At 30.6% G+C, this 27,346-nt stretch overlaps 1 protein-coding gene across 1 annotated transcript in view; it reads left to right on the forward strand.

Annotated features, from left to right (window-relative positions):
• Nucleotides 1-5,276: 5,276 nt before the first annotated feature.
• Nucleotides 5,277-27,346, forward strand: part of Rtc1 (RNA terminal phosphate cyclase 1) — a 32,891-nt gene continuing 10,821 nt past the window's right edge. The window contains exons 1-4 of the mRNA XM_035368033.2: nt 5,277-5,479; nt 14,137-14,208; nt 16,863-17,038; nt 23,890-24,215. Coding sequence (XP_035223924.2) covers nt 5,356-5,479; nt 14,137-14,208; nt 16,863-17,038; nt 23,890-24,215 — 698 coding nt within the window. The 5' untranslated portion in view covers nt 5,277-5,355. The remainder of the gene's footprint in view (nt 5,480-14,136; nt 14,209-16,862; nt 17,039-23,889; nt 24,216-27,346) is intronic.

A 27,346-nucleotide genomic window follows, 5' to 3' on the forward strand; every position in this document is an offset into this window, starting at 1 on the left:
TCACCTTCGGATGGTCCATGTACAGTGCGGAACAGACTGAATGACGTCTCCGTAAGTCTTCGAACTCTAAACCTAAAGTCGGTCATTACGACAGGTTAGCTCATTACTATGGCCATAGTACGTAATGTAAATAGTATAAAACCATGGTCCTTTTTGTTTTTAAATGTGTATTTGATTTGATTTGTTATTTGATAGCATTTGATTTGTTTAAGTTAGTTATTGCATTTATTGTTCATGTTGTTTGATATTGTAATGTAATGTTTATGCCTCAGTTGCATTTATGCCACAGTTGTAAGTTTAGCTTCCTGTCCAGGGATTGTACTGCCCGGGACGTGCAGTCCTTGGGATGGGGGCAATGTTACGAATTTGGTATTTAAAAAGCTAATGTTAGTTCAATTATAAATTAAATGGTTTTATTTCTCGCGCAGTGCAGCGTGTGACGAATATTAAAAGAAAGCTAAGCCGGAAAATTGAAAATACAAGAGCGCGTGCATTAAATAAATAAATATCTCTTTTTGATTTCGAGAAAGTACTGGAATTCTAGCGCGTGATTTTAAAATCTTATAAAAGGACGAAAACATCTCAGTTTGTAGTAGTTGCTTAGTTTGTTGTTGTTTAGAAAAACTGCTCTTGTTGATTGTAGCAAATTCGCGGATTAGCATTCTTTAGCTGTTTTGAATTACGTTTTATTAGACATTTGAGTAGTTAAAAGATAACTACTGTGAGATATTGTAATATTGCATGATAATTTGAGAAAATTTAAGCTTTTTTTTTTTTTTTTTTTTTTTTTTTTGTTGTGATAATAATAAATTTTTGTTAATTTTTCATCGGACTTATGCATTCATTTCATAACGAACCCGTACGTACGCGACAGTACTTCTGCTAGCATCAGGTATGGTATCATGTGGGTCTAAAAAATTAAGATTATGCTTGAAAAAAATAGTAGAGAAGAATTCTCTGTAGTAAATGGAAATTCTCTAAAACTCTGTGTATGAGGTAGGGCTGTTTAATGCATAAGGTAGTTTTTAATTTTACCTTGTATGTGACATAAAAATTTATCTTCTACAGTTTGACTTCAGAAAAGCAATTCTGTAGCTTGAATTAAAAATAACCTGATAATTTTCTACAAAGGGGAAGCTGATTTTATATTATTAGTAACCTGTAGATTAATCTCTTAAAAGAATATATGCATATGTGTAAAGAACTTAAATGTTAATTAAAATAATATATCTTAGTGTATGGTACTGTGGAATACCACCTTGCTGTCACACTTTATTGCAAATTGCAAACAATCTATACTATTAAAATCTGCACGTCTCTGTTTATTTGTAACATCTGCTCAGAAACAGCAGAGAGTTGAGTTTCAAATTTACCCATGGATTCCAAAAATTCGTGGGAAGCCATTTCGACCATTCTCATTTTTGTACAGCTTAAATCAGCTGAGATATTAATTAAAAAGTCTGAAAATCATAATTTTTATACTCATTTTTCTGAGTGGCAACTGTCTCGTACAATGATGAGAAGAAAAAGGTTTTTTTTTTTCGTAAAGTGGTGCCACTGTTTGCTTTCAAATCATAGAGTTTATTAATCAAATATTCATAAGTTTTAAAAAATATGAAATAAAAGAAGCATTGCCAAACATTAAACATATTAAAGTTATATTCTGATGCTGAAGAAAGCCCGCGAATGCATGTGATGTCATTCATTGTACGCCAAAAATTTTTTCATCAATATCTGCATTTTAAATGAAATCATGCCGTGTAACCATGGAGGTAATAATAAAAAGAGGCGCCAACCTCACACTGTGCCTGACACAGTGCTTCAAGCTTGTTGACATCCAGAGCATTTTTGACAGCATCATACGTAATGAATACCAAATAATGTGTGGTGAAGATTTTGATTTCACATTGAATGTATCCAAAATTGTATTTTAAGTCAAAAGTTTGAAACTTGATGTCTAAATGTAAACATACATTTATGTGCGTAAAAATACTTGTAATTAGGCATATAATTAGGGCTAAAATTTTAAAATAGGGTGATGCATGCAAGGGCTGTCTCCTTAAGGGAAGAGATGCTTTCGTGGAGGAATTTTGAAAGGAAACTGACCTTTGAGTACATGTTAAAAATAATGCATGCAATTTTTATTCAATCTATATACAGTGGGTATTTATGTGTATCTTTGTAAAAAGCATATTATAAAAAAATATAAAAGCAATCACTGCTGAAATGTAAATGTAAAATCTTTGTAAAAAGCATGCCTTTAACAAACTGCATAAATATTTATTAAATTATTTGTAAATGTATTTTGAAATGAAGGATTTATTTATTAATGAACTCGTCAAGAAATCTAGTTATTAAATATATCTAAATTTATAATTATAAATATTTAAATACATAACCTTAACATTTAATTGCAAAAACATAAACTGAAATTCTGTTAACAAATACTGTATTTATGAAACTATTTAAGCAAGAATTATTCATACTGAAAAGCAATATAGTAAAAGGTGTAAAGCACGGTCTTTGAGATGTGTACTTAAGGAAGTTGTAACAAAGAATTTTTAAAAGTGTATTTTTGAAATTAAGGGTAAAAATTTTTTATAAGTATTAAAAGAATTATTTCCATACATTTTATAATAACTCAGTTACTAGTTTGAAATAATATTAAAAAAAAAAAACTTTTTCTAATTCCTTTCGGAAATATTCATATAAAGTGATTACGGTAGCCGACTGCGATACCAAAGGGCCTGAGTTCAAATCTCAGAGAAGACATGGTTGTATTTGTCTGTCCACTTATAGGAGGCAAAGTTGGCTCATCTATTAGGTGCCTCCATCATAAAGTGAGCACTGCTTCTGCCTTTAGTAGTGGCCAACGTCTGTGGTCAGTTAGTTCCCGCCATTGTAAAAACAAAAAGTTAAGTACATGGAAATCAGCAGTAATATTTCATTATTAAAATAAAAGGTCTTCTAATTTGAAATGAACCAAACATATTAATTATAAAGTGACTCTGATTTTTGATTTAAAAGATGCTTCAGAAGCTAAAAAATATCATATTTGAGAAAGTATTTCAAAAACTGTAAATAAAAAAGAAATAATGCATAATATTAATAATACAATAATCCCAATTCCTGTAATCGTTAACCGAATAAAATCGAATTACCTTGAAATTTTTTCTAATGTAATTAACGAAAATATTTCAAATTTAAACTGTTCTGGGAATTGCATTTAATTTTTTCAGAATGAAATGTTTAAAACTGCGTTCTGCTCGCATATTTTGGAATGAAATATTGTAGAAAAGGAAGTGTATACGTTTATACGTATATTTAACGATGTAATTACAAAATGTTTACCTCGGATCATGTCAGAACCTATTGATCTTAAATGGCGAGTCATTGAATGTTTTGGTCTCCAAGGGAAGTGTGCCACTGCATAAGAAAAACGAATTCTGGCCTCTCCTCTTAATTTCCTACCTCCGAGCGTCATTCGTGTTAACCTGAAGTGTCGAAAGTTTCTGTTTTATGTTTTGGCAACAAAAGAATTATTAAGGATTGGTTGCTGCTCTGAAAGAATGAACCGATTTCAGTTATATTGAAATGATTTTATGCATTTTCTTCTCAGGTGTACATAGAACTTGTAACTTTCGCTTTGGCCGTGGTCCGCTCATCTGAAGGGCTTGCCCACTAGTATAGTAATAAAATTTGAATATTGTCTATCTCTTCAATTTATTTTATTTCACTCATACACTGTTCACTGAATCAGAGAATCGTAGAGTAGATGTTAAAAAGTAAAAGACTATCAAAGATATTTCTAGTTATACTTTAATTATATTACAATAGTTATCTGTTTAAAATATATTTCCTCAAATCGATCAAAATAAAAAGTGAAATTTTCTGGAAAATCTTGTTTGCCTTGGGGATTATGTGTCGTTTCTTTGCGAGCGGTGCCTGCGTCATGAGACCCCCCTATGCCCTCGCTATTAGCTGGGCTACGCCGGATGTACTGGACATGACTACAGTCGCTATTCGATGGCAGATGCTGTCGTATTTTTCTCAAAGAAGTTAGCAAAATTATTTCAAGATATTCCGACTGCCATTCGTAACTGACTGCGGTGTCAACTAAATGCAGAACCAACTCATTTCAGCAATGATATAAACAATTCCCTGGAGCCCATTTTGGGGGTGCAGTATAATGATGGAAGAGCAGAACATTTTGCTTAGAATCTCCGAAGCTCAAACTACTTCAAGGCCTCAAGATTATAAGTGCCAGTCTGTTCAATATTTTGCAAAATTCAGCTCGTAGCAGCGCTAATGTGTTCACGTAAACGTAGCAATTGTAGTTCGATCGCCTCATCCGCGACCATCAGCGTAAAAACGTATTCGCCATTCGAAGCAAATTATTCTCAAAATAGGGTGAACGGATAGGGACTTTCTTTCCCTCCAGCATATCTCTTTCCGGAGAACAGAAGACTTTCACGTCGCAAAAGTGCTAATGGCCCTTTTGGACGAGTCTATGTGTTTTGGCAGAATGTCAGCCAGGTTTGCGTTTGAGACTGTCGAACTATACTATATAAATTTAGTATCGTTATAGCTATGTATGCAGCTTATATCTTTAGGCAGACAAGGGGACTTCTTTATTATAGTATATTTCTAAAGTATTTCTCCTGCCTTCGTGGTGAGCAAACTCGACGCGTATTCGAGAGGTCCGCGTCCCGGCAAAGGTATTCTCATTTTTCATCTCTTGCTTCGAAACAACTTAATGTCTCTACACTGGCGCCCAAACTAGAATGGTGGTGGATGATAATTCTCCACACCCAGGATTTAGCGATTGGGTCCTCTAAAAACCCCAGTCGCCCTTTAAAAGGGGGCGTATATAAGGTATTTCTCCCGCCTTCTTAGCATGCCTTCGTGGTGTAAGCACGCTCGAGGCGTATTCGAAAGGTCCGTGGTTCCAGTCCCTGCGAAGGCATTGCTCGCTTTTCATCTCTCTTGTTGCGAAATAACTTAATGTCTCTACGTATTTAAGATCATGAATTATGTTTTGAATTGTTGTGTTCTTTAATCATAGGAAGAGTCACTTTTCTTTACAATTACTTATAAATTGAGGCTATTTTATGTTATTTATTGTAATAATGTTAACATTATTATTCTTTTCATATTATTATTTGGAATAATATTGTTAAATTTTAGGTTTAAGAGAGCACTTTATTTTAATATAGTGTGAACTTCACTGTAACCAAATATGGAAAAATTTAAAAATTGCAGATTGGCAACAGCATAAATCTGCATGTGTTTTAGTATGTTTGTTTACATTTCCATGGTAGAGAACGGAAATGTAAAGCGAATATATATGTAATCATGGCATCTATTAATTATAATGGAAGCAATTTTTTTCGTCAGCGTCTTATTCTTTCAACTTTATGTGGTCGACCCATAGTTATTAGAAATATACGCGATACGAGTGACGAACCTGGTATTAACGGTAATTATCTTCTGTTTTGAAAGTAAACTTATACAAACTAGTGTTAACATTATACATGAATGTAAATATTCATGTCTAAGTGTGTTTTTTTCTGAAGCTTAAATTTGTTGTTATTTCAGAGTTTTTAATAAATTTTCATATTCCTGAGACCAAAATTAAAAAAACGAAGGGTTCAATTTTTATCTTATGAAAATATGTATGAATATAATTCGGTTTTTTTATACAATAATTTCAAATGCTCTTTGCGGAACCGAATTTTTCAAAACTAATTTTGATCAGCTTGAAATAGTTTTCTTTTAAAAGCAGGTAAAATTAAACATTTAAAAAGATTTCATATGAAAAAAGTTGTCATTATTTTTTGATATACATTCTGATGCTTTATTCTATATCTAAATATTTGGCCAGACTGGAAATTACGTGCCAGTTGCCAAGCAAAGCGAAATATGGCAACATCTCATTTTATTGAAATTATTCCGAGCTGCAAAAACTGTTAGGGTAAAAATATATTTCAGGGTGCCCCTTGACGAAAATTTTCAATTTTTTGGCACCATTCCTGTTTACAGTCCCCTCCCTAGTAAAATGGCGTCCAAAACATCATACAATAAAACATAATTAAAACAAAAGGTAAAAGGTTACAATTGGGTGCCCCTTGTTTTTTCGGCGATTCTTTTTTGATGACAAGATCAGCGGCAGCAAGGCACAATGTCAAGTATACATCAACCTCTTTTCACTAAAAAAAACATCGGAGAATTGCATAAACTCGGCATTGCGCATTGACTTGACTTAGTCCATATACACATCGATCTATTTTCACTCAAAAATCAAAAGAGCACTCAATTCTACACTAGAGCCAAACAGAAACTATATAATCTCAGTTAACTGCATTTTAAATCGAACAGTGAAATAACATAAAAAAGGAAATACATCTCATTGCATCTACGCACTACACAAAGGAAATATCCACTTACCTTATTTAAAAATTTCTGCATCTTCAGTCTCTGGCACACAAAATTACATAAAAGCATCTAAAAACTTTTCTCAAACCATGTTCCCTTTCTAATGGAACACATTATGTGGCAAGCATTTGAACCTTTGTGACAAAGCCATCTGGAAGATCTTTATGTTTGACCATATGCGTTTCCTTAGTACAGACAAAACACTTATAATGGCTATTAAGTAAACCTTTCATTTACACATACCAGTCAATTAATGCTTTTTCCCTTTCATTCCAAATCGTACAGAAACTTCAAATTATTCTTATTACATACTGGCATTTTATCGTGTAAAGTACAAAATAAGCAACATGTTTCCTAACCAACATCCAGCACTTTATTAAGCCCTTATAAATATTTTCCCATCAGTTAAATTCACTGCAATCACATCATAATATTGTTTCCATAACATTCAACTACTCAGGTTACGTAGAATTTTACTCTGCAGAACAACTTCAATAAAAAAAGTTATTACGTATAACAAAATTACAATGAAATAAGCAATATCCCTTAATACCAATATTAATTATCTTAATAAATAAATTAACCAACTTCCCTTTGCAATATCTTGAGAACTCAAATGGTATAAAGGAGGTTAAGAACTTTGTTTCCTAAAAAAATCACTCGAACTTTTCAATATCTTAAAAACAGTGAAATGAGCAATAAATAACATAAAAGAATACAAAAAACAAAAAATTCTGAAAAGCAAAATATAATTAATGATATTTTATGTTATATTTCCAAGAGAAAAAAAATTAGGTACTGCTTTGGTAGACGGTTGCATGGATTCTTGGCGATTTACATTGGCGCATTTGTTGGCACGTTTTTTATAGTCATCAGCCATCTTGAAAGATGCTGTTTTTATGTATTTTATGCATATAGTAAAGTATTAGAAACTGTAAAAAAATAAATATCGTTAAAAATAATGAATTAATTTTTTGTTGAAAACGTTGTTTTTTAAGATGGCTGGCAAATGTAAATAAGTACATTTACTAAGAGTATAAAATGCTAAAGTAAGGTTAAATTATTACTTACATATAATAGAATAAAAACACCGCTATAAAAACATTGCGCCAACATTTAATTGGATTAAAATATTGCTTAAATTGAATATCGAATTAAAAACATCATATCAACGTTTAAAAGAATTAAAATATTACTTAAATACTTTAAAATAAGTTTTATAGGATTTAATTATTTAACATTAAAACATATGTGACAATGAATATCTCAGGAATTTTTGAAAACATTGTATTAATTTTTTAATAAAAGTTGAAGTATACAATTATAAAGTAAAAGAAAATTATGTACTTATATTTTTTTTTTAAGTATTTTACCTGTCGTATATTGATAAGTACCAGAAACAAAAACTATCTTCATCTGTGATCCACATCTCTCGCCCTTCATTGGAGAAGCAATTAGCGAGGTTTTCTCCAAAATTTTAAAATAAATTTCCTCCGACGCTATTGACAATTTATAAATAAATCTTTGATTAGGAAAGACAGGTTGGCCAAAATAAGGTCTCAAAGGGCATTTTTTTTTATTCCGATACCAATAATTCTTGGTAATTACCAATAACAACATTCCTCTTCGAAATGGACATATCCATTCCATTTGAAATCTGAGGAATTCGAAGAGATGAATATTAAAATTTTAAAATGGCGTGGTAATGCACAAATATTCAGTAACCAATAAGGGAGCTGATTACATTACGCATAGAATTAAAATTATTTAAATAATCATTCATAATAAAATCATTTTAAAAACAAATACAAAATTAAATTGTATTTTAATATTTAACAGCCTTAAATAATGTTTAAAACATTAGATTAAATTTATAGCTATTAATAAAACCAATTATGTTTTAAGTAAGGTGACGTCATTGATTACATCATCCACAACATAAAATTATATAAAATATTATAAACAACAAAATTTTTATTTCAAATAAATTGCAAAATTAAATTGATTTCTAATATTCAGAAGCGATAAATAATATTTAAAACACGGAATTTATGCATAATAAAACGCATTATTTTTTAAATAAAATGACAACAAAGCATTGGTTATCATAAATAACTTATCCAGCAATGGGTTTAACCTAACTCGTATTACTCGCCAAAAGAAAAATTGCCAAATTCCGTGCAACCGTCTACCAAAGTAGCACCAAAAATTACAATGAAATAAGCTATATCCCTTAATACAAATATTAATTATCCTAATAAAAAAATTAACCAACTTTCCGCTGAAGGAAAAAAATCTTGCAAAACTTTTCAATATCTTACAAACAGTGAAATAAGCAAAAAATAACATGAAAGAAACTCAGAAAACAAAAAATTCCGTGCAGAATTTTACTCTGCAGAACAACTTTATAAAAAACATCAATAAAAATGTATTATATATATAAAAAAAGGGCAATGAAATATGCCAATCTCTTAAAAACAGTGACATAAGAAATACGATGAAAAATAGTTGCTAAACCCATATTTCTAAAAGAATGAAACCATTCAAAATGATGCAATTTCATCAAAAATCTATCAACAACAATTAGACAGGAAAATTGTTGCCAAAATCATGTTTGTAAAGATGTGAGAAGTGTACTCGGCAGCTTCATTTAAAAAATTTTTTAAAAATGCAAAATATCATCATTTTTCCAAAATTCTTTTTGTATATGCAGTCGCAAGGATGAAAGTTTAACGTGTCCAAAAGTCGAAGAAAAATAAACTCTACATTTTTAAACATAAACGTTTTTAGAAAAAATCCGGTTGAAAAGGTGTTAAGCTCACTTTGTTAAATAAATTCGTATTTAATCGATTTATTGAAACACGAAATTTATTTTAAGTTCGTAAAATAGCTAAGTGACAATAGCATTTCATGACGATGTGAAAATGGAGTGTAAAATCTCGCTTTCCTATAGCCCATTATGTCTCAAAATGACACGATTTCGTCACAAAACATAAAATAAAAAAAATTCTAATTCGAATTTCGAAAAAATCGTTTCGAGGTGCACTCGCTCTTGTGTAGATGGACCTATGTACCAAATTTCGTAGCCATAGGTCTATTATCTTATGCGCAGCGCGAACGAAAGACACACACACAGACAGACTCTTTGTTTTATTATATGTAGAGATTTCACTTTTCTTCTTGTGGATAATTGTGAGAGGAAAATGGTTGGCATTGAAAAAGTTGATTGTATGGATTTTACTTACTTGATTCAATTGCAAGATAAGGTCAAAGGTGTGTGATAGAATGGCACATGAATTATGGGTTGATCTTTGGATTATGGTAACTTTTCGATTTTTTGGCAAAAATTTGGCGACCAACTCTGCTACAGCAACCCTCTATTTTTTTTCACCGCCATTTTGTCTTCACAAAGTAAAGACATGTTTCTTTTTATTTACTGAAAATTTTTTCCAACAATCTACTAGCCGAATTGCACTTATGGTAGCAATTTTAGGTAACAAAACTGCTTAATAATGACAAATATTAACTGCAAAATTGGGAAAAAGTGCACAATCACAAACTCCTTGCGCGTTTTTCAGAATACCACATACACATAAACCATTTACACGTTGACTTATTTTTACTTAAAAAAACAACCCAGAATTGCACAAAAATGGCATTGCACACACTCTTAACTTTATCCATCTACACTGCTATTTTCTCATAAATTACAAAAATTTGCACGAAAATGCAAAAAAATTCTGTGAATCTTTAAACTCTGTAAAAAGCACATATATGAAATTACCTGATCGCGAAAAAGTATATACCCTTTCCAAGGATGAACATTTCCACATATAAAATAAATAAAACATCCAAAAACTTTTACCTCTAAATTATCTATTATATTATAAATGTCACCAACGAATTCATAGCACAAACATTACAAATGGTTACAAATACTTAGTGGCATTGCGCACACTCTTCACTATATTCATGTACACTGCTTTTTTCTCATAAATTAGAAAAATTTCACGAAAATGCATGAAAATACTCAACGTATTCTACTCAAACATATTCCAAAATACTACAAACATATAACTCACAAAATCACGATCATTAAATTAAAATATAATTAAATTAAAAAACACTACTTAAAATATAAATAAGCACATACATTAAATTAATAAAAATTAGATTACAATCCTAATTACTTTAAACTAAATCATTGCTAATAACAATTTTCCAATAATATCATATTAATTTATTTACTCTTTACATTTAGAACAATGCATAAAAATAATATCCTCAAATGATTAAAAATACTAACTTACCTAATCTTCAGAATCTTCATTACGTGGCACGCACACTTCCACTATTTCACACAACATACAATGAAGCTTAATACAAAATAATATAGTATTACAGTCTTCTAAATTCCCCCCCCTTTTTTCCGATTAAAGGACTGTAATTCGTCCATTAATGTCACATGACATATCTCATGATCTCTCATTTCCCTCACACAAAATAATGCGCAATCGGAACTGAGTACTTCTCACATTATTACCAAAGTCCTAGGTAGTAACCTTTATCGCCTCCAAAATGTTGCCAAACTACCAGTTACCATATTCCAAAGATCAGCCGAATTATGTTTTGATTTTGAATGTGTACGGATGTCCTAAGTGCAAAGGAGTATGAGAAAAGGCTCTTGGTTTTCCAAGAGACAAATATCTCCGAGTCTGATCCTTTAACTAACGTGTTTGTGGGGTCAGAAATGTACGAATCAGTTTATTATAATGAATTACCTGTGACTGACCACACTGGTAGATTGGAAGATGTTTTGTAGAGAAGTATGTGCTCTCTTATTGAAGAGTAATGCATTGTAACTTGCTTTCATTGATGTAGAGAGATTGTGTTAATTTTTTTCCCTCAAAATATATTGATCCATTTTGCTTGAAATCTAATTCAAGTTAAGATAGGATTTTACCTGCTTTTAAAAATTTAATTTTGCATGTATCTGTACATTAGTATTTCACATATTATGATACTTGCTTACTTCTTTCCTAATTTATTCTAGTTATTTATTTCAGTTTTTCTGGTCATGTTATTTATTTTTTATTTCATAATGCTTTGGCTGTTTATCATTTGGCTGATCTGGGATAATCAGAATATGAATACAAATAAATAACTATATAAGCGCTAGGGAGTGGGAATTATTCAGATTTGTATTTATTAAATGAAAGCATTTATTGAAAATGGGAAAAGGCTTGATTATTAGAATATTTAGATACAGAGTATAATCCCCAACTTTCTAAGGCCGTCATTGCCTTTCCAGAATAGCAATATCTCACAAATTTCTTTCCCATTATGTCTTTTTCTGGCCAGGTTTTTTTTTTTTTATGTTGTTGCCAGATAAAAGATTACATGGAAACAGCCCACTGGAGGGACACTACGGGTGATATATATACAGTCAAAAGTTGTTAATCCGGAATGATCTATAATTCGGACCTCAAAGCTACAAACGTTCTGCGCATGCGTCAACGCATAATGTGTTCACGCATGCGCATAGGCGTTTATGCATGCACATAATACTTTTATGTATGCATATATGCATGTGCTCATGCACATAATACGTTTACTCATGCACGTTTAATGTATAACGGACGGTATAAGCTAAAATTATCTAATTATCTATTTCATTTAATGTTGCAGATTGCGTTGTTCCTTAATCTTCGAATTGGATCCGGTTTATTATTTTTTGCAGACTGTTAGAGCAATTTTATAAAAGTAAGCTTGAACTTTTGATTATATAAAATAGAATTTCTGATGCTGGAGCTGCCAAAGGATCTACAAAGCAAAAGTATGTTTCGATGTCCATCAAGCAAAAAGTGGAATTGCTGCAAAAAATAGATAAAGGCATATCCTTTGTTTCTCTAACCATTCTGAAATCTGTTTATCAATTTCACGCTGCTCTTCAGAGGGGGGGGGACATTGGGGCACGCAGTAAATTGGAAGTTGATCTGTCAGCACTATCCTTATCTTCAGGGCAGATGATTTTATTTTATTTGGCTTATAATTCCTTACTAAATGTAGTATTTCATCTCAATGTACTCCATCTTTGATATGATTTAAATCAAATTCCTTGTCATTATAATTCGTTTGTGATATTGAAAAAAGTTACATAGATGTTATTGAAAACGAAAAAATTTCGATTGACAAGTTAGTCGGTATTCTCGGCATAGCAATTACAGGACGTGAACAGCGGAACTTTGTAAATGAACAAGAAATTATGTCTATTTATAGAATTAAAGAGAAAGTATTAGCACATAAAACGAAGCAACTTAAACAACTTACATTGAAAGAGATGCTTAATAAAGTAAACAAATAAATATTAATATTTTTTTTTTTTTTTAATTTTGATACTCTTTAAATCACAATTGCTCTTTACTTCATAAATTACGATTTCATATTTTTAATTTTATAATTTCTGCATGCCATCTTACCAGATTTAAACTGATGATCTATAATCCGGAAAAATCGATAATCCGGAATCGCCGAAGTCCCGATGAGTCCAGATTAAAGACTTGACTGTATAGGTTTTTCCCAATTTGTAAGAAATATTACAAATTAGGGGACTATTAAAATGCTGTATTGTGTCACAGCATTTATGATCCAGTTAATAAAATTCAAGCAGAAATCGGTACTTAAACATTTTTGCAACTACCTTTGTGGAAATTGTCAAAACTTCAGAATTCATTTAATTCTGGCAACTATGTTCATGTTACATTTCTTCTGTTTTAATAGCCAGGGTTGCCATTTTGGCATGCACTCTTTTTGTTGTATTTCAACAATGCCATTCCAAGGCCATTGGCTGTCGGTGTACTTTCCTAAGTTTGCCGTCCCCCCTCCAAAAATGCTCAGTGATGAATAAAATTTTTGTTTCTTACTCATTAAGTACTTACATATGACAAATTGTATAAAAAGTACTTACATATGACAAGTAAGCATTTATTGAATTTAAAATATTTAGGCGAGGTATCGTGAGAGTCCGACTGCCCCTGATTTTCGCCATCCGCGCACCCTCTATTAGGAACGACCCTGCATTTTAAATTTAAATTTTTTTTTTGTACAAATTGGGATATTTTTTTTTTTTATCTTAAACTCAATTTAAAATGCATGCATGTGGATGGGCTTGGGCTGAGAAAAACTGCTGTGAAATTTCTGCAGTAATATAATAGTACTCTAGAAAAATGCTGAATGAAGTAATTGCTAATATCATAAAGTGATCATCTTGAAATTTCCACCAAAACAAACAAAAGAACAATTTCGATTGTACATAAGTTTATTGGCTGATTTTGAGGATAAATATCCAATTAAAATGTAAAATATGTCTGTAATAATGAATTTGTTTGCAATAAGTATTTTCTTACAATTATAAATCATCATTGTTTTCCCTCTCTAAAATTTGGCAAACCACACCAAGATGATTGTGTTTATATTTAAATAGGCAGAATTTTGCATCATTATCCTTAATCAAAGATCAGTTAAGGCAATTTAATTTTATTCTGGTAGGTGTATTGCCATATGTTAAAAAGTATAGTCTGAGATTATTATTTTTTAAATTCAGTTGATATAAATGTGAAGATTTCAATTAATTTTAGATTTTTTTTTTGATTAAATCATAATTTTGATCTAAAAAAATAAATTTGTTTCTCAATTTTCTAGACTATGAAGATAGTTTTTTGAAGCTACTAGATCTTATAACAGATGGATCAGTTATTGTGGTTAATGAAACTGGTATGTCTTATATATTTCTAGGTTTTTTAGATGTGATACATTTGATATAAAGGTATGCTGTATCAGTTAAAAGTTAATATAATTTATATATATATATATACAATGCAAAGTCCTAAATCTGCATGTCCAGGATCCAGAATCATCTAACAACTGGACCCCTGGAATACCAGCTTTTTTTTTTTAAGATTTTTTTTCTGTAACATAATTTAGAAATGGATAATATAATATCCAAGGGAAAAAAAGTGTTCTGTAAAGTAATTTTTCTCCTGACTAAAAGTGATCATGATTCCTGCATATCACATTCAAACACTTGGCTAAGGAATCACTTCATGCTAGAGGCAGGTACAGGTGTTGAGTGGGTGGGACAACAGAATTTCGCTATAGGTAGTACAGATTATAATCCCAGTGAACTAACTGTGCATCTCAAAGATCCCCCTTGGGATGGTCTAATTGTCTCTTACCTCTCTTCTTCTATCACCAGCCGCTTGAGAGAACTTTCTAACTAACTTGTATTTTGAATGCTACATGGACACTATACACTTACAGACGTCCATTCCCTCATCGGGATTCGAACCCGGACCCATTTAGTGTACCTGTGCCGGAGACAGTACATTGATTGGCATATTGTTGTTGGCCCTGACCATACTTCCAGTTCATAAGTGGTCATGGGAGAGTTAATACTTTCTAACTGATGTTTGGAATAAGTAAAGCTCAAAGATGTTTTTGTTTGGAATAGGATATAGCTCAGACTGAGTTTCTTTAGTTGACGTGGCAGCAATGAAGGAGTAGGGATTCTGAGGATCTTGATATCAATTAACATAGCAAGTCATGGTCTTTTTTGTCTTTCTAATTTGATCTAGCTGATCATCTTTTGCAGGCTGTTATTATTTCAGCTATCTTATCAAAATTAGATTTTGAACTCTTGATAATATTAAAAATAATGTTGAAATCTGGAGCTGTAGGCAGCAAGATCTGCAGAGTGAAAACATGTTTTGATGTCAATCAAGTGAAAATTAAAATTTCTGGAAAAAATGGATAAAGGCATGTCTCTCTCAGAATGATGCAAGGAATATAGTATTATAGTATGAGAAACATCAGTGCTATATGTCATTAAAAAAATTTTTTTTAAAGTTTTTTATGGATTTATGGACATACCACTCACAATGAATAATGGAAAAATTATTTTTTATGCTGAAGAGGGCATGTCATTAATAGATCCAATAGTAATGGCTCAAGTCAAAATATTTCATGGGGATAGATTTAAAAACTGGGGGCACATATTTAAAAGTAAGCAACCAGTTGTCTTAATGTAGGGGCAGTTAAAAATTTCAGACAATAAAGCTTCAGTTGAAACTGAAGCAATTGAAAATTTGCAGATGAATTCAGCAGACTTATTAATAACAAAAAGTTATCTCCAGAGGAAATTTATATTATTGATAAAACTAATCTTTTATGGCAGTATGTGCATCAAAATAACTTGGAGACCCCTGCAGAAAAGTCTCTGAACTAGTTCAAGCATTCAAATGTGAGACTAATAATTCTGGAATGTGCAAATGCTATAGGAATATACTAATGTAAACTTTTCATAATTGGAAAAAATACAAGGCCTTGGCCTTTTAAAAGAGTGGTGATTTTCTCTATCATCTTTCGTTCAAATAAAAGAGCATGCATGATGCAAATATTAATGAGTATTTGCTTTGAAAATCATTTCATACCTGAGGGTGAGCAATAAGTTGGTTAATCTGATGTATCCACTTATAGTGAAAGATAACATTTTTCCTCCAAAATATACTCACAGGATAATAATTCACAGGATAGCAGTGCTTGCTGAAGTGTTTATATGAAGTAGCCTTTTGATTGTCTTAGGTTGGTAAGTATGAGCATTGCTAGGTCATGGGATGATGTGTTTGCAGGTATTTTAAAAAATGCTTGGTATAGTTGATGGCCAGCTTGATATATTGTGGTGACAATAAAGATGATGATGATAGCTCTGAATTTGGAGATTTTTGTATACCACAAACAAAAAGTAAAATTTTGCAATTAATGGAATTTATGAAGAAGTAGTAATAAGTGAAGCTGATGTAACAGAAGTTTTCCATTGCAATGACAATGCCCCAGTCGTCAGCAAACTAACGGAAAGCAAAATCTGTGCTATGGAAAAATCAAAAAAATATTACTACTGGTGGTGAAGAAACTGACAAAGATGTTTTTAAGAATGAAAAGATTTTCCTTGATGGTTTAGTTGGAATTCTTGACATAGCAGTTATAGGATTTAACAGTGAACTTACAACGTATTTTAAAGTATTTATGAACAAATTTATATGTAAAGTGCATAGTTGTTAAACTAGCCTGTCTAAGTATGTATATATATAAATATTTGATGGCTTTAAATGTCTGTTTTAACTTCATAAGTAAACAAAATTTCTTAGCATATATTTTGTGTTAAAGAAAGTAAAAAATTTTAGACCTGTAACACGAGAAATTAAAAATTTACTAATAAAAAATATTTGCAGTTATGTTTAATTATTTTCAGTTATACTTGCAAATAGCAAAGACTTTAATAGTAAATTTTTATTGGTAAGAAATAGAATTTTTTAAATGTAAATTTTAGTTTTCCATTACAAATATTATAATTATTAATATTTTATATACAGGTACAACAGTGAAATACACCCCTGGGATTTTGTTAGGTGGAAAACTGCAACACAACTGTTGCATTCAAAGATCAATTAGCTATTATTTAGAGCCATTACTATGTCTTGCTCCATTTTGTAAAAAGCCACTCCACATCACCTTGAAAGGTGTAACCAATGACAACATGGATCCAACAGTAAGTTACTGCTGAAATTTTAATTCATATTTTGGTTTATAAGATTTTAATTTGTCTCCCCTTTCCTTCCTTCTTTTTAATGTAGATGCTGTATGCTTTATATGCTAGTTATTAAACTTCAGTGTAGCAACAAGAATAATAACAATATATAAGAACAAGGATAATGATTTATACAAAAATTAGGAGCCCACCAGCGGCCGAGTGGTAAAGACACTGAACACTGGTAGTTCAGTCAAGGTTCGAATCATGCGAACAGGCTGGCTGCATGGGCGTTTTCTTGGTTTTCCCTATGTGTAACTGATATATATGCTAGTTTCCCTTAAAAAGTCCTCTATGAAGGCATCCCTCCCTTTAGGCAGATAGTCCTCGTGTGTTTCACCATAATTGAATAATCCAAATCCAATTAAACAAAAATTAGTTCATTTTGTATCTTGCTTATTATCATAAGTAGATTATGTAGTCTATGCTACCTGTTTTCCAGCAGTAGCACAGTAGCCAGAATCAGATAACAGTTTAAATATTTTAATTTTTGCCCAGATACGTGAATGTTTAAGTACATAATGTAGTCTGTTTAGAACAGGAATTCTTAATTAAAAAAATTTTCTCATTCAAAAAATAAAAACAATAAAGTCTTGTAGGATATTTTTGGTTCTGTTCTGTTATCAGGATTGAATCATCACCAGATGTTCTGCTAAAGTCGCCAAGAGATTGATTTATATGAAGATGCCAATGTTTACTTTTAAAATTGTTATGTTGTTTACATTTAAAAAAAGTTAAAGAATGCATTTCAAAATTGGCAACGAGAAAATAAATTCTTAAAGATGTAACTCACTGTTGTTTTTATTCTTGTATTTACCATGGATTTGAAAATTTGGGACTTACCTAATGATGAAACATCTTCCATACAATTTCTTCAGAAACGAGGAGTCGTTTACTCTGGAAAAAAGTGCATGAAAAACCATAAAATGAAGTTCTACTTCAATTCGAAAGAAGACTGGAATAGAGATGTGAAGATCTGTATTTGAACATTTCTGTGTTAACCAGAAGTATAAATTAATCCCAATAGTAGTTATCATGCTCAAATTTTTAAAAAGTTATGGGACAGTGCAATCAATGCAGCACTGAACGTAACTAATTAGATTCTTGGGTTAATGTGGTGGCAGCAGCATCCTAAAATTCAAATCTTGACATTTTAAATTATATATGCAGTTTCATGCCTCTAAATTAATCTTAATTCACTAAATTCTCTAACCAATTTTTTTTTTCTTTCTAATTTCATTGGTAAGTTGCTCAATTTACATTAAAGATTTTTAATTGTATGAACGTCTGTTATTTTACTCCTTGGATTTTTTCTGCAGCTAAAGCATATTGTGAATGTTTTGGCAATTATTTTTATGCTTTGAACTTTTCGCCAGATTGTCAGGTTTTGGCAATATCTGAATCCAGCCCCGATAACAGAACAGTACCACATTTTTTATGCTAATGCCATAATTTTAGGATCTAGAATCTGCAGTTTTATTTTTGAATGTAGGCAGCACTGTAGTATGTTTACATTTGTCACTTGTTACATCTCGCTTTTTTTTTTTTTTTTTTTAATTGGGTGGAATGTAAAAGAAAGAGTAGCAATAATTATTTTTATGCTGAAAAGTAAATTATGCCCAGTTGTGTAAATGAAGTGGTCACCAAATATGGAAAACATTCCAGAGAATGTACAGAGGTATCTTTCCTGCATATTTCTTTGCTTCGCCTAGTTTGTATGCTTGCGCTTTAAAGCCATACATTTATGATGTTGGGCTTCCCAGATGTAGTTTTGTATACTGGATATTTCAGTCGTCATTGAATTGTAGAATATGTACTAATTATTAGCACTAAATGGGTTAACTAGTCTTGACAAATACAAAATTAAGTCTTATTTTTAGCCTATAATAACACGAATCTTAAAACAAGGCACACTATTGAATTTTTTAAATACCAATTCAACGTCTCAAAAAAAAAAAAAAAAAATAACTGCAAAACAGAACTTAGGTGTCCACTAGAAGAAAAGAAAAAACTTTTACCAGGCACTGCAGCCATGAATATTTAAAATATGGGTATCCCACATCTAGAGATGAAGATGTTGCCATGACGTTTTTGTAAATGCTGCTACGAAACCATAAAAAAATGTTAGACATTTGAAATCTAAACATTCCGAGCTGAAAAATAAATCATGTGCATATTTTGAGCATTAAAAAACAAGAATCAGAATTACAAATAAAAGCATTTCAACAAAATATTGTCCAGAATAAGTCACTACTAAAATGGTTATATATAGAGTTGCACTTCAAATTGCTAAAACCAAAAAATCATTTACTATTGACAAAAATTTATTAAAATCAGTTTTATTGGACATTTATTTAGACATTTTTGGATCCTCAGCTGCTGATAAAATCAATTCGATTTCCTTATTGAATGATACTATAAGATGAAGAATTGAAAAAATATCAGAGAATGTGAAATACCAGTTAGTACACAAGATAAAGGAATCAAAAGTTTTTGTAATACAAATTTATGAATCATGCAATATTTCTAAAAAGGCCAAATTAATCTCCTATTTAAGGTATATTGATTTTATTTTGGAAGAAATAAAAGAGGAATTATTGTGTTGCATAGATTTGGTTTCATACACAGCAATAAAATTTTTAATGCACTTAATTCTTATGTTATTAAATACTCTTCAAAAATGAAAAAAACTGGCTAGGTGTAAGTACCAATGGGGCAGCTAATATGGTTGGCAGACATTGTGGCATTACCGAACAATTCAGCTGGGTCTAATGTACTAATTACCCACTGTTTAAACCACAGGTAACATTTAGCAGTGAAAAGTCTATTCACAGAATTAAATGAGGTTTTAGCAGAATCTAAAAATAAATAATTTTACAAAAAGTAAGTGAAAATGATTTAAACAGTAGGTTATTTGCATTATTTTGATGGGAGGTTGGTACAGAACATGAACAATTATTGCTGCATATGGAAGTTAGGTGGCTCTTGCGATGTAAGATTTTAAGCAGGATTTTTGAATTGAGGTGGAAGTGGAAATATTTTTAATAGAGAAAAGAATCCTTTAAGAATTCAGTTGTCTGATATAGTATGTGTATGTTGTCTGATGTAATCCGATTATTTAGTATATTTAAATGGTATATTTTCATATATCAATGATTTAAACTTGAGTTTACAAGGAACTGCAATAAATGTATTTTATTTTTTTAATAAAGTAGACAGATTTAAGAAAAAATAAAGTTTTGTTTGGAAAAATAATAATAGTATTTATATATATGATAATCATTTTGATTTTGTTAATTCGCAGCAAGATTTAAATTAAAAAAAAAGATTTAAATCAAAATTAAATATAATCATTGGGCAGCTTTTACAGTCTTGAAGTGATAGTTTCGAAGAATCTTTCCACTCTGGAGAAACCATGTGGGAAAGGAATTGTGGATAACAAACTCTTTCAAAATACATGACAGTAATAAAATAAATTTTAGTAACAGATGATATGAGTCTCATCTTGAGATAAGTTCAAATATCATGTTAAAAACTAGTTTATCAACAATGGCTTTGATCCAAGATAAATTTTAGACCAAAATGGAAAATGAATATCCATCTCTGTATAAGAAAGCAATGAAAATGCTAGTTGACTAATTTAGAACCCACAGTTGAAAAGTTAATTGAAGAAAAGCAGCAGCAGTCTTCTCATTTACATTGTATGCGAACTAAACAAAAATTGTAGATATTCAATTGTAGTAATAACAGGGCTGATTTTTTTTTTCAGGTACTTAATTATAGTGGTCCCCAACCATATTTGCTGATTTTAGATTTGCACCAAGATCTCAGCTATAATTTTGCCTAGTTTGTGCAGTGTAAATGTAAAAATAAGCAACACATTATATAATAACAATAATACATGTCTTTTCCTAAGAATATTTTTAAAAATCCTTATCCTTATTATCATTTTATTGCATGTAATTGTTCCAGTAAACTGCAGTTTCATACATATTAAGCTGATTGTTACACCATTTCATGGATGTCAGCTCCTCTGCCCAAGAATACATAAATTTAATAGTAGGGACAAAAGATATTCTGGAACCGCTGAACCAATTTCCAACATGGAAGCCCTTCTTTTTTGCAGTTTTTAACATTGCACCTCCAAATAGTTTTGTCGTTAACATAAAGTTTCATGTTTTGGCCATTTTTGCATACTTGTTTGACAGATAAAAGACCTTTCTTGAAAAAATTGTATGGCATCCGCTTCATTACTTGTTAAATTAAAGACTGTTGATATCATATTCACAAAAAAAAAAAAAAAAAAAAAAAAAAAAAAAAAAAAAAAAAAAGAGCAATGAATATATTTTTAAATAAACAATGCGAATTTGAAAACATCGTCAAAAATGAATAGTATAACAACATGGTGTGAGAGCAAAAATATATGGTTATGTGGTGAGGTATAAGAAAACACAGCCAAATCTTAGCGAGATATCTCAGTTGACTGGCGAGTCTTAAAATTTTTGTATTTGTGATATTGTATGAAATGTTTTGAAAAGCCATCCCTAAACAAATATGATTATGTGGAATGAAAATTGTATTAGGACTCTAAAATATTATAAAAGTTCATATTTTGTAATTATTAAAATAATTATTTTGTTCAAAATTTTATTGTGTTTTTCAAATTATGTTCTCTGCCTTTGCTTTAATGCTTTTTCCCTAAAATGGCTTTTCTGTTTCCAGGCCTTTTTCTCTTTCAAAGGGGGGGATTTGTAAGCTAAAAGTAGGTAAACCAAAATTGTAACTTAAATTAGCAACAGCCCCTTAATTCCTCATTTAAATTTGGATATTTCCCCTCTTTATTCTAAAAATAGTAATACTTTTTTTGTGGACTGCATCATTTCTTGATTAACCCATATCATATGACTTTTACGTAATGTTGTGATGAAAATAACCTACATAAGCTTTCAGCCAGTAATAATTTTAGAGAGTTATTAATTATTTAATCAAAATTGAAACTAATCTACTCTGAATTAAGATTTTATCCCAAACATATCGCATTTGCTTTCTGCCCCTTGGCCTAGCTAGATTGCTGCTGGCTGCTTCTCATCTTACTGCAAAGCTACAAAAAATGTAAATGTTTTGAAATAGACACAATCAGAGTGCCAAGTTCTATGGGGTTGCAAGCGTCAGTTTATATAAAAATGAATGCCTCGGCTGCCAGGTTGTCATTCATTATGGATTAGCATCAACAGAATTAATACAGTCAAAAGTCATTAATCCGGACTCGTCGGGACTTCGACGATTCCGGATTATCGATTTTTCCGGATTATAGATCATCAGTTTAAATCTCGTAAGATGGCATGCACAAATTCTAAAATTAAAAATATGAAACCGTAATTTATGAAATAAAGAACAATTATGATCTAAAGGGTATCAAAATTTACAAAAAAAGAAGCTTAATATTTATTTGTTTACTTTATTAAACATTTCTTTCAATGTAAGTTGTTTCGTTTTATGTGATAATACTTTCTCTTTAATTCTATAAACAGACATAATTTCTTGTTCAGTTACAAAGTTCCGCTGTTCAAGTCCCGTAATTGCTGTGCCGAGAATACCGACTAACTTTTCAATCGAAATTTTTTCGTTTTCACTAACCTCTCTGTCACCTTCTTCATATCTTTATCCATTTTTTGCAGCAATTCCACTTTTTGTTTGACGGACATCGAGACATACTTTCGTTTTGTAGATCCTTTGGGAGCTCCAGAATCGGAAATTGACATAATCTAAAGTTCAAGTTTACTTTTATAAAATTGCTCTTACAGTCTGCAAAAAATAATAAGCCGCATCCAATTCGAAGATTAAGGAACAACGCAATCATCAACATTAACTGAAATAGATAATTATATAATTTGAGCTTATACCGTCCGTTATACATTAAACGCGCACGCAAAAACGTATTCTGCACTTGCGCACACGCATATGCGCGTGCGCGTAAAGGTCTTAGCGCACGCGTAAACGCCTATGCGCATGTGTCAACGCGGCGCATGCGCAGAAAGTTTTTAGCTTTGAGGTCTGGATTATGGGTGTCCGAATTAACGACTTTTGACTGTATTTTAACATCATTACTTCCAAATCTACATTACATGCACACACACACACATATATATATTATTCAGTTCATTTAAGTTTCAGATGTTTTATATGGGTTTTCATATTATGCAGTGTTGATATGAACTCTCAAAGGTAAAATTTAGGAAAAATCTGATGTAGGAAGAAATATTTAACACAAGAAAGCTAGGAAGTGAGCCATATTGTAATTTATGATGTGGTTGACTGTTATAAATCTTCCAAAAAAATTTTTAAAAATATCTTTTGATTTTTTCAAAAGCAGAAAAAACATAAATTTTCAACAAAAATTGCAAGTAATTTGAGGTGATAAAATTTCTAATGTATTTAAATTGTTTTGAAAAGTAAAAAAGCAAATGAAATAAACAGATAAATAATAAATTATGATGAAGCTAGACAAATACAGAATTAAGGAAGATCAAAGCATGGTTAAGCAATCCCATAACTTCAACTTTTTAATTGAATATCTTTTTTATCTCTTAATATTTCCATAAATACAAGTCATGCAAGAATTTAGGAAGTGAAATGAAAATTATATTTGTATATAAAAAATTACATTTTGTTATTTAAAAATTAATGTTTTCGTTTCTAAGAACAGACAATTAGTGTTGAAAATGTTGAATTAGTTTCTTGAATAATTTAGTTTTGAAATTGCATAATGATGTTTGACTCTTTCTCTCTCTTTTTTTTTTTTTTTTAAACAGGTGGATGCTATCAAATTATCATCCTTGCCTGTTTTAAAGACGTTCATCATTAAAGATGATGATTTGGAAATTAAAATAATTAGTCGAGGAATGGCACCTGAAGGAGGTGGTGAGGTTTTATTTCGTTGTCCTGTTGTGAATTACATTCGTCCAGTTAAATATCTGGACACTGGCAAAGTTAAAAGGATTCGGGGTGTAGCATATTCTGTACGTGTATCACCTGCTATGGCCAGTAGAATGGTTGATACTGCAAAAGGCATTTTGCTGAAATTTCTTCCTGATGTTTATATTTATACAGACCACTATAAGGGTAAAAATTCAGGAAAGTAAGTTTGTTATTATATATATACATATGTGCATGTATGGGTGTTTATACACTTAAACATTTAAAGTGTAATTTAGGATTTAGTAATAACTTAACATTAATATTATACTACAATATAATATTTTAATATTAAATTTATTATGGAACTTTTTTGAATACCAAGCAAAGGATTCCCTAAAAACATAGATTTAGTAAGAGGAAAGACACTGGCAATATTCCCTGATGAAAGATATTATTTTATTCAGTGTTTGGATTCTTACTTTTATTCAGTTATTTTAAACACTGAGTAAAAGGATATATTACTTTTATTGGATTTTTTTAAGGTACAAGATTCTAATTAAAATTTACTTTGTTTTTTCCTTACTTTGGTGAGCGGCCAGAATTTTGGAGTGAACTATTATAATTAAAATTCATTGAAATGGTTCATCGGCTAATTCTGGATACAGAAAAGCAAAGATTTTTGTGGAAGAGAGATTTCAATTGATTTCAGTGTTCCTCCTTCTGATGAAGTAGCATTGAAGTTGATTGAATTCCTCTTCTATTATGTTTGTTTTTCTTTAAATTTCATTGATTTTTTTAATTGGGGTATTGCTTGTTTGAAGAGTTGTGGTTTTATCATTTTTAAAATTCTTTATTGCATTTATATTATTATATGAAATTTATTAATTATATATATAGTTTTAATTAAAAATTAACTATTATTCTATTCTGAAAAGTGTAAAATATATGTGAAAAGGACTGTTGTAACTAGAAAAACATTTAGCAAATAAAATATAAATAAAAATTACACAAAAAATTACTAAATTTTAAGATAAAATAATTAAATAAGCCTTTTATATTTAATTATTCATAATTTAATGTTTGAGACCTGACCGACAGGGGGTAATTATCTGACTGATTGAGGAGTTCTCAAAAAGCTTTTCGCCCTTGTTGATTATTTGAGAATACCAAACAAACCATTAATAATATTAAAAAATCATTTTTATATATAGACAAAAAGTAAGAAATTTAGAACCAATTCTACAAATACCGAAAAGAAGTGAAATTCAAAACCAGTAAATTTTTAAATTCCCTATAAATATGTAAAATTAACCCAAATCAGAAGAATTAAAGAAATGTGAAATACTAAACCTCAAAAATACAAAAAACCACAAAAAATAATTATGAATACATACAAATACAAACAAAGGAAAAGGAATGCAATCAAATCTGCTGTAATGCTATCAAGAGAAGGTACATCAGACTCAATTGAGATCTCCCCATTGAAAACCACTGTGTTTCTGTTATCCAAAATTGGCTGTTGAACCACTCCAAATTATTTAATTGTTACAGTTAACTCGAAAAATCTGAATTCTTCCCCAGTACAATTTAAGAATTCCAATAGTAAATCAAACAAAAGAATTTAATGTAAATGTTTTACTGAATTTTAGATTGAATGTAAGTAGAAATACAAAAATACTAATAAATTACAAAAATTCAAATGCAAAAATACTAATAAATTAACCCAGAAAATGAATTTAACAGATGATGAAGAAACAGTCTGTTAGAGAAAAATACTACACAGATCCAAATAAATAAAAAAAAAAAAAAAAAATAAATAAAAAAAAAAAAAAGTTGAATAATGTAAATAATTAAATACTCTTTGCATAATTGTGAGATGGATATACCTTTATTCATTCTTTGCAGCAATTCCACTTTTTGTTGAATGAACATTGAAACATGCTTTCACTTTGTAGATTCTGTTACAGCTCCAGAATTAGAAACTCTTTTTTCATGATCAAAAATTGAAACTTTAATTTTCATCAAATTGCTGTAATAAAAACAGCCTGCAAAAATAATTAAGCTGGATCAAATCAGGAAGTTAAGGAACAGCGCAATCTGCTACATTAAGTGAAATTCCTTGGAAGTGTAATTTTAGCGTAGTTTAATCGCATCCACTATATATTATTGGCATTATATCATGAGATTGGGGATGAAAGACCAGTTATTTTGCTAAATTTTGTCTTGCTTCTATTGCGCACTGAGACAATTAAGCTTGATTGCGTTAGTTTAGTTATTTATTATACTTACGTCTGTTTCTTGCACATCCTTAAGGCTTATCTGAATCCCGAATAAATAAATTCCCACATATATTTGGCTTATCGAGAGATCTAGATATCTTACTGCTTGATGCAGTCTCGGCCAGCCCTAAATTATGCTACTAAGCACTTCCCTAAGTTCTAAATTTTTGCCTCTTCTAAATTTTGGATTCCAGTGCTTTCTCTGACTTCTAAAGATATTTTCAACCTTTAATTTTGTTGCTCGGTGCTTCTCTAAATTCCCAAAGTCTTGTCTTCCCTAAATTCTGCCGCCCATTGTAGCCATAGGAGCTCAGGTGCTGGTTCTGGGTTAATGTGAAAAACGATTCTATTCTTAATTCATATAGCACTAAATGTAATCCTTTGGTCTATGAGTATCATTAACAAAATCTATTTTTAGCATATGGAAAGAAATTTCTGTTAAATTTTTTCTTGTCAATATTTCTTAGTGCATTTAACTTAAATCTGTAATCATTGCCAAGCGGAATGTCAACATAAAAGGTTACTATAATCTTTGTACTAATATAATTACTAATATAAAAAAAATTGATGGGGCATTGCTGCATGAGTCATTACTCAAGTTGTCATGTATTGATTGATAAACATGCAGTGATGAAAGCAAAATATAATAAATAATGATTCGCCAGTTTGGAGTCAGGGATATAAAATATTAGTAGGTGTAACATCAGCGATGTTTCTATCTAAAATATTTCATTTTGAGATGTATGCCAGACAGATACGTAGCTACGGAGCCAAATTATTGATCACACAAATTTATGCCAAATTCTTGTTTCTTTAATAATGAGGTATTTATTTGGTGCCAAAGAGAAATTAAGAATCAGGACTCTCCACATGCATTATCTGCGGGGAAAACAAATGTGCATGCATAAAGCATTTAAGAAAAAGTTGTTGACGGTTTTGAGGTTCGGATATTGGACTTTGCTGGCTTCAGATTTTCAGTAAGCCTAAAAATTCACATTAAATTTCTAAAGGGGGGCAAGTACTCTATTCCACATATCTGGAGAAATTAAATTATTGCCAAATGTATTAATAT

Source organism: Stegodyphus dumicola, chromosome 11 (genome assembly GCF_044657685.1).
Source record: "Stegodyphus dumicola isolate Sdum_Otavi_A_Nest chromosome 11, ASM4465768v1".
In the NCBI taxonomy this organism is placed as follows: Eukaryota; Metazoa; Arthropoda; class Arachnida; order Araneae; family Eresidae; genus Stegodyphus; species Stegodyphus dumicola.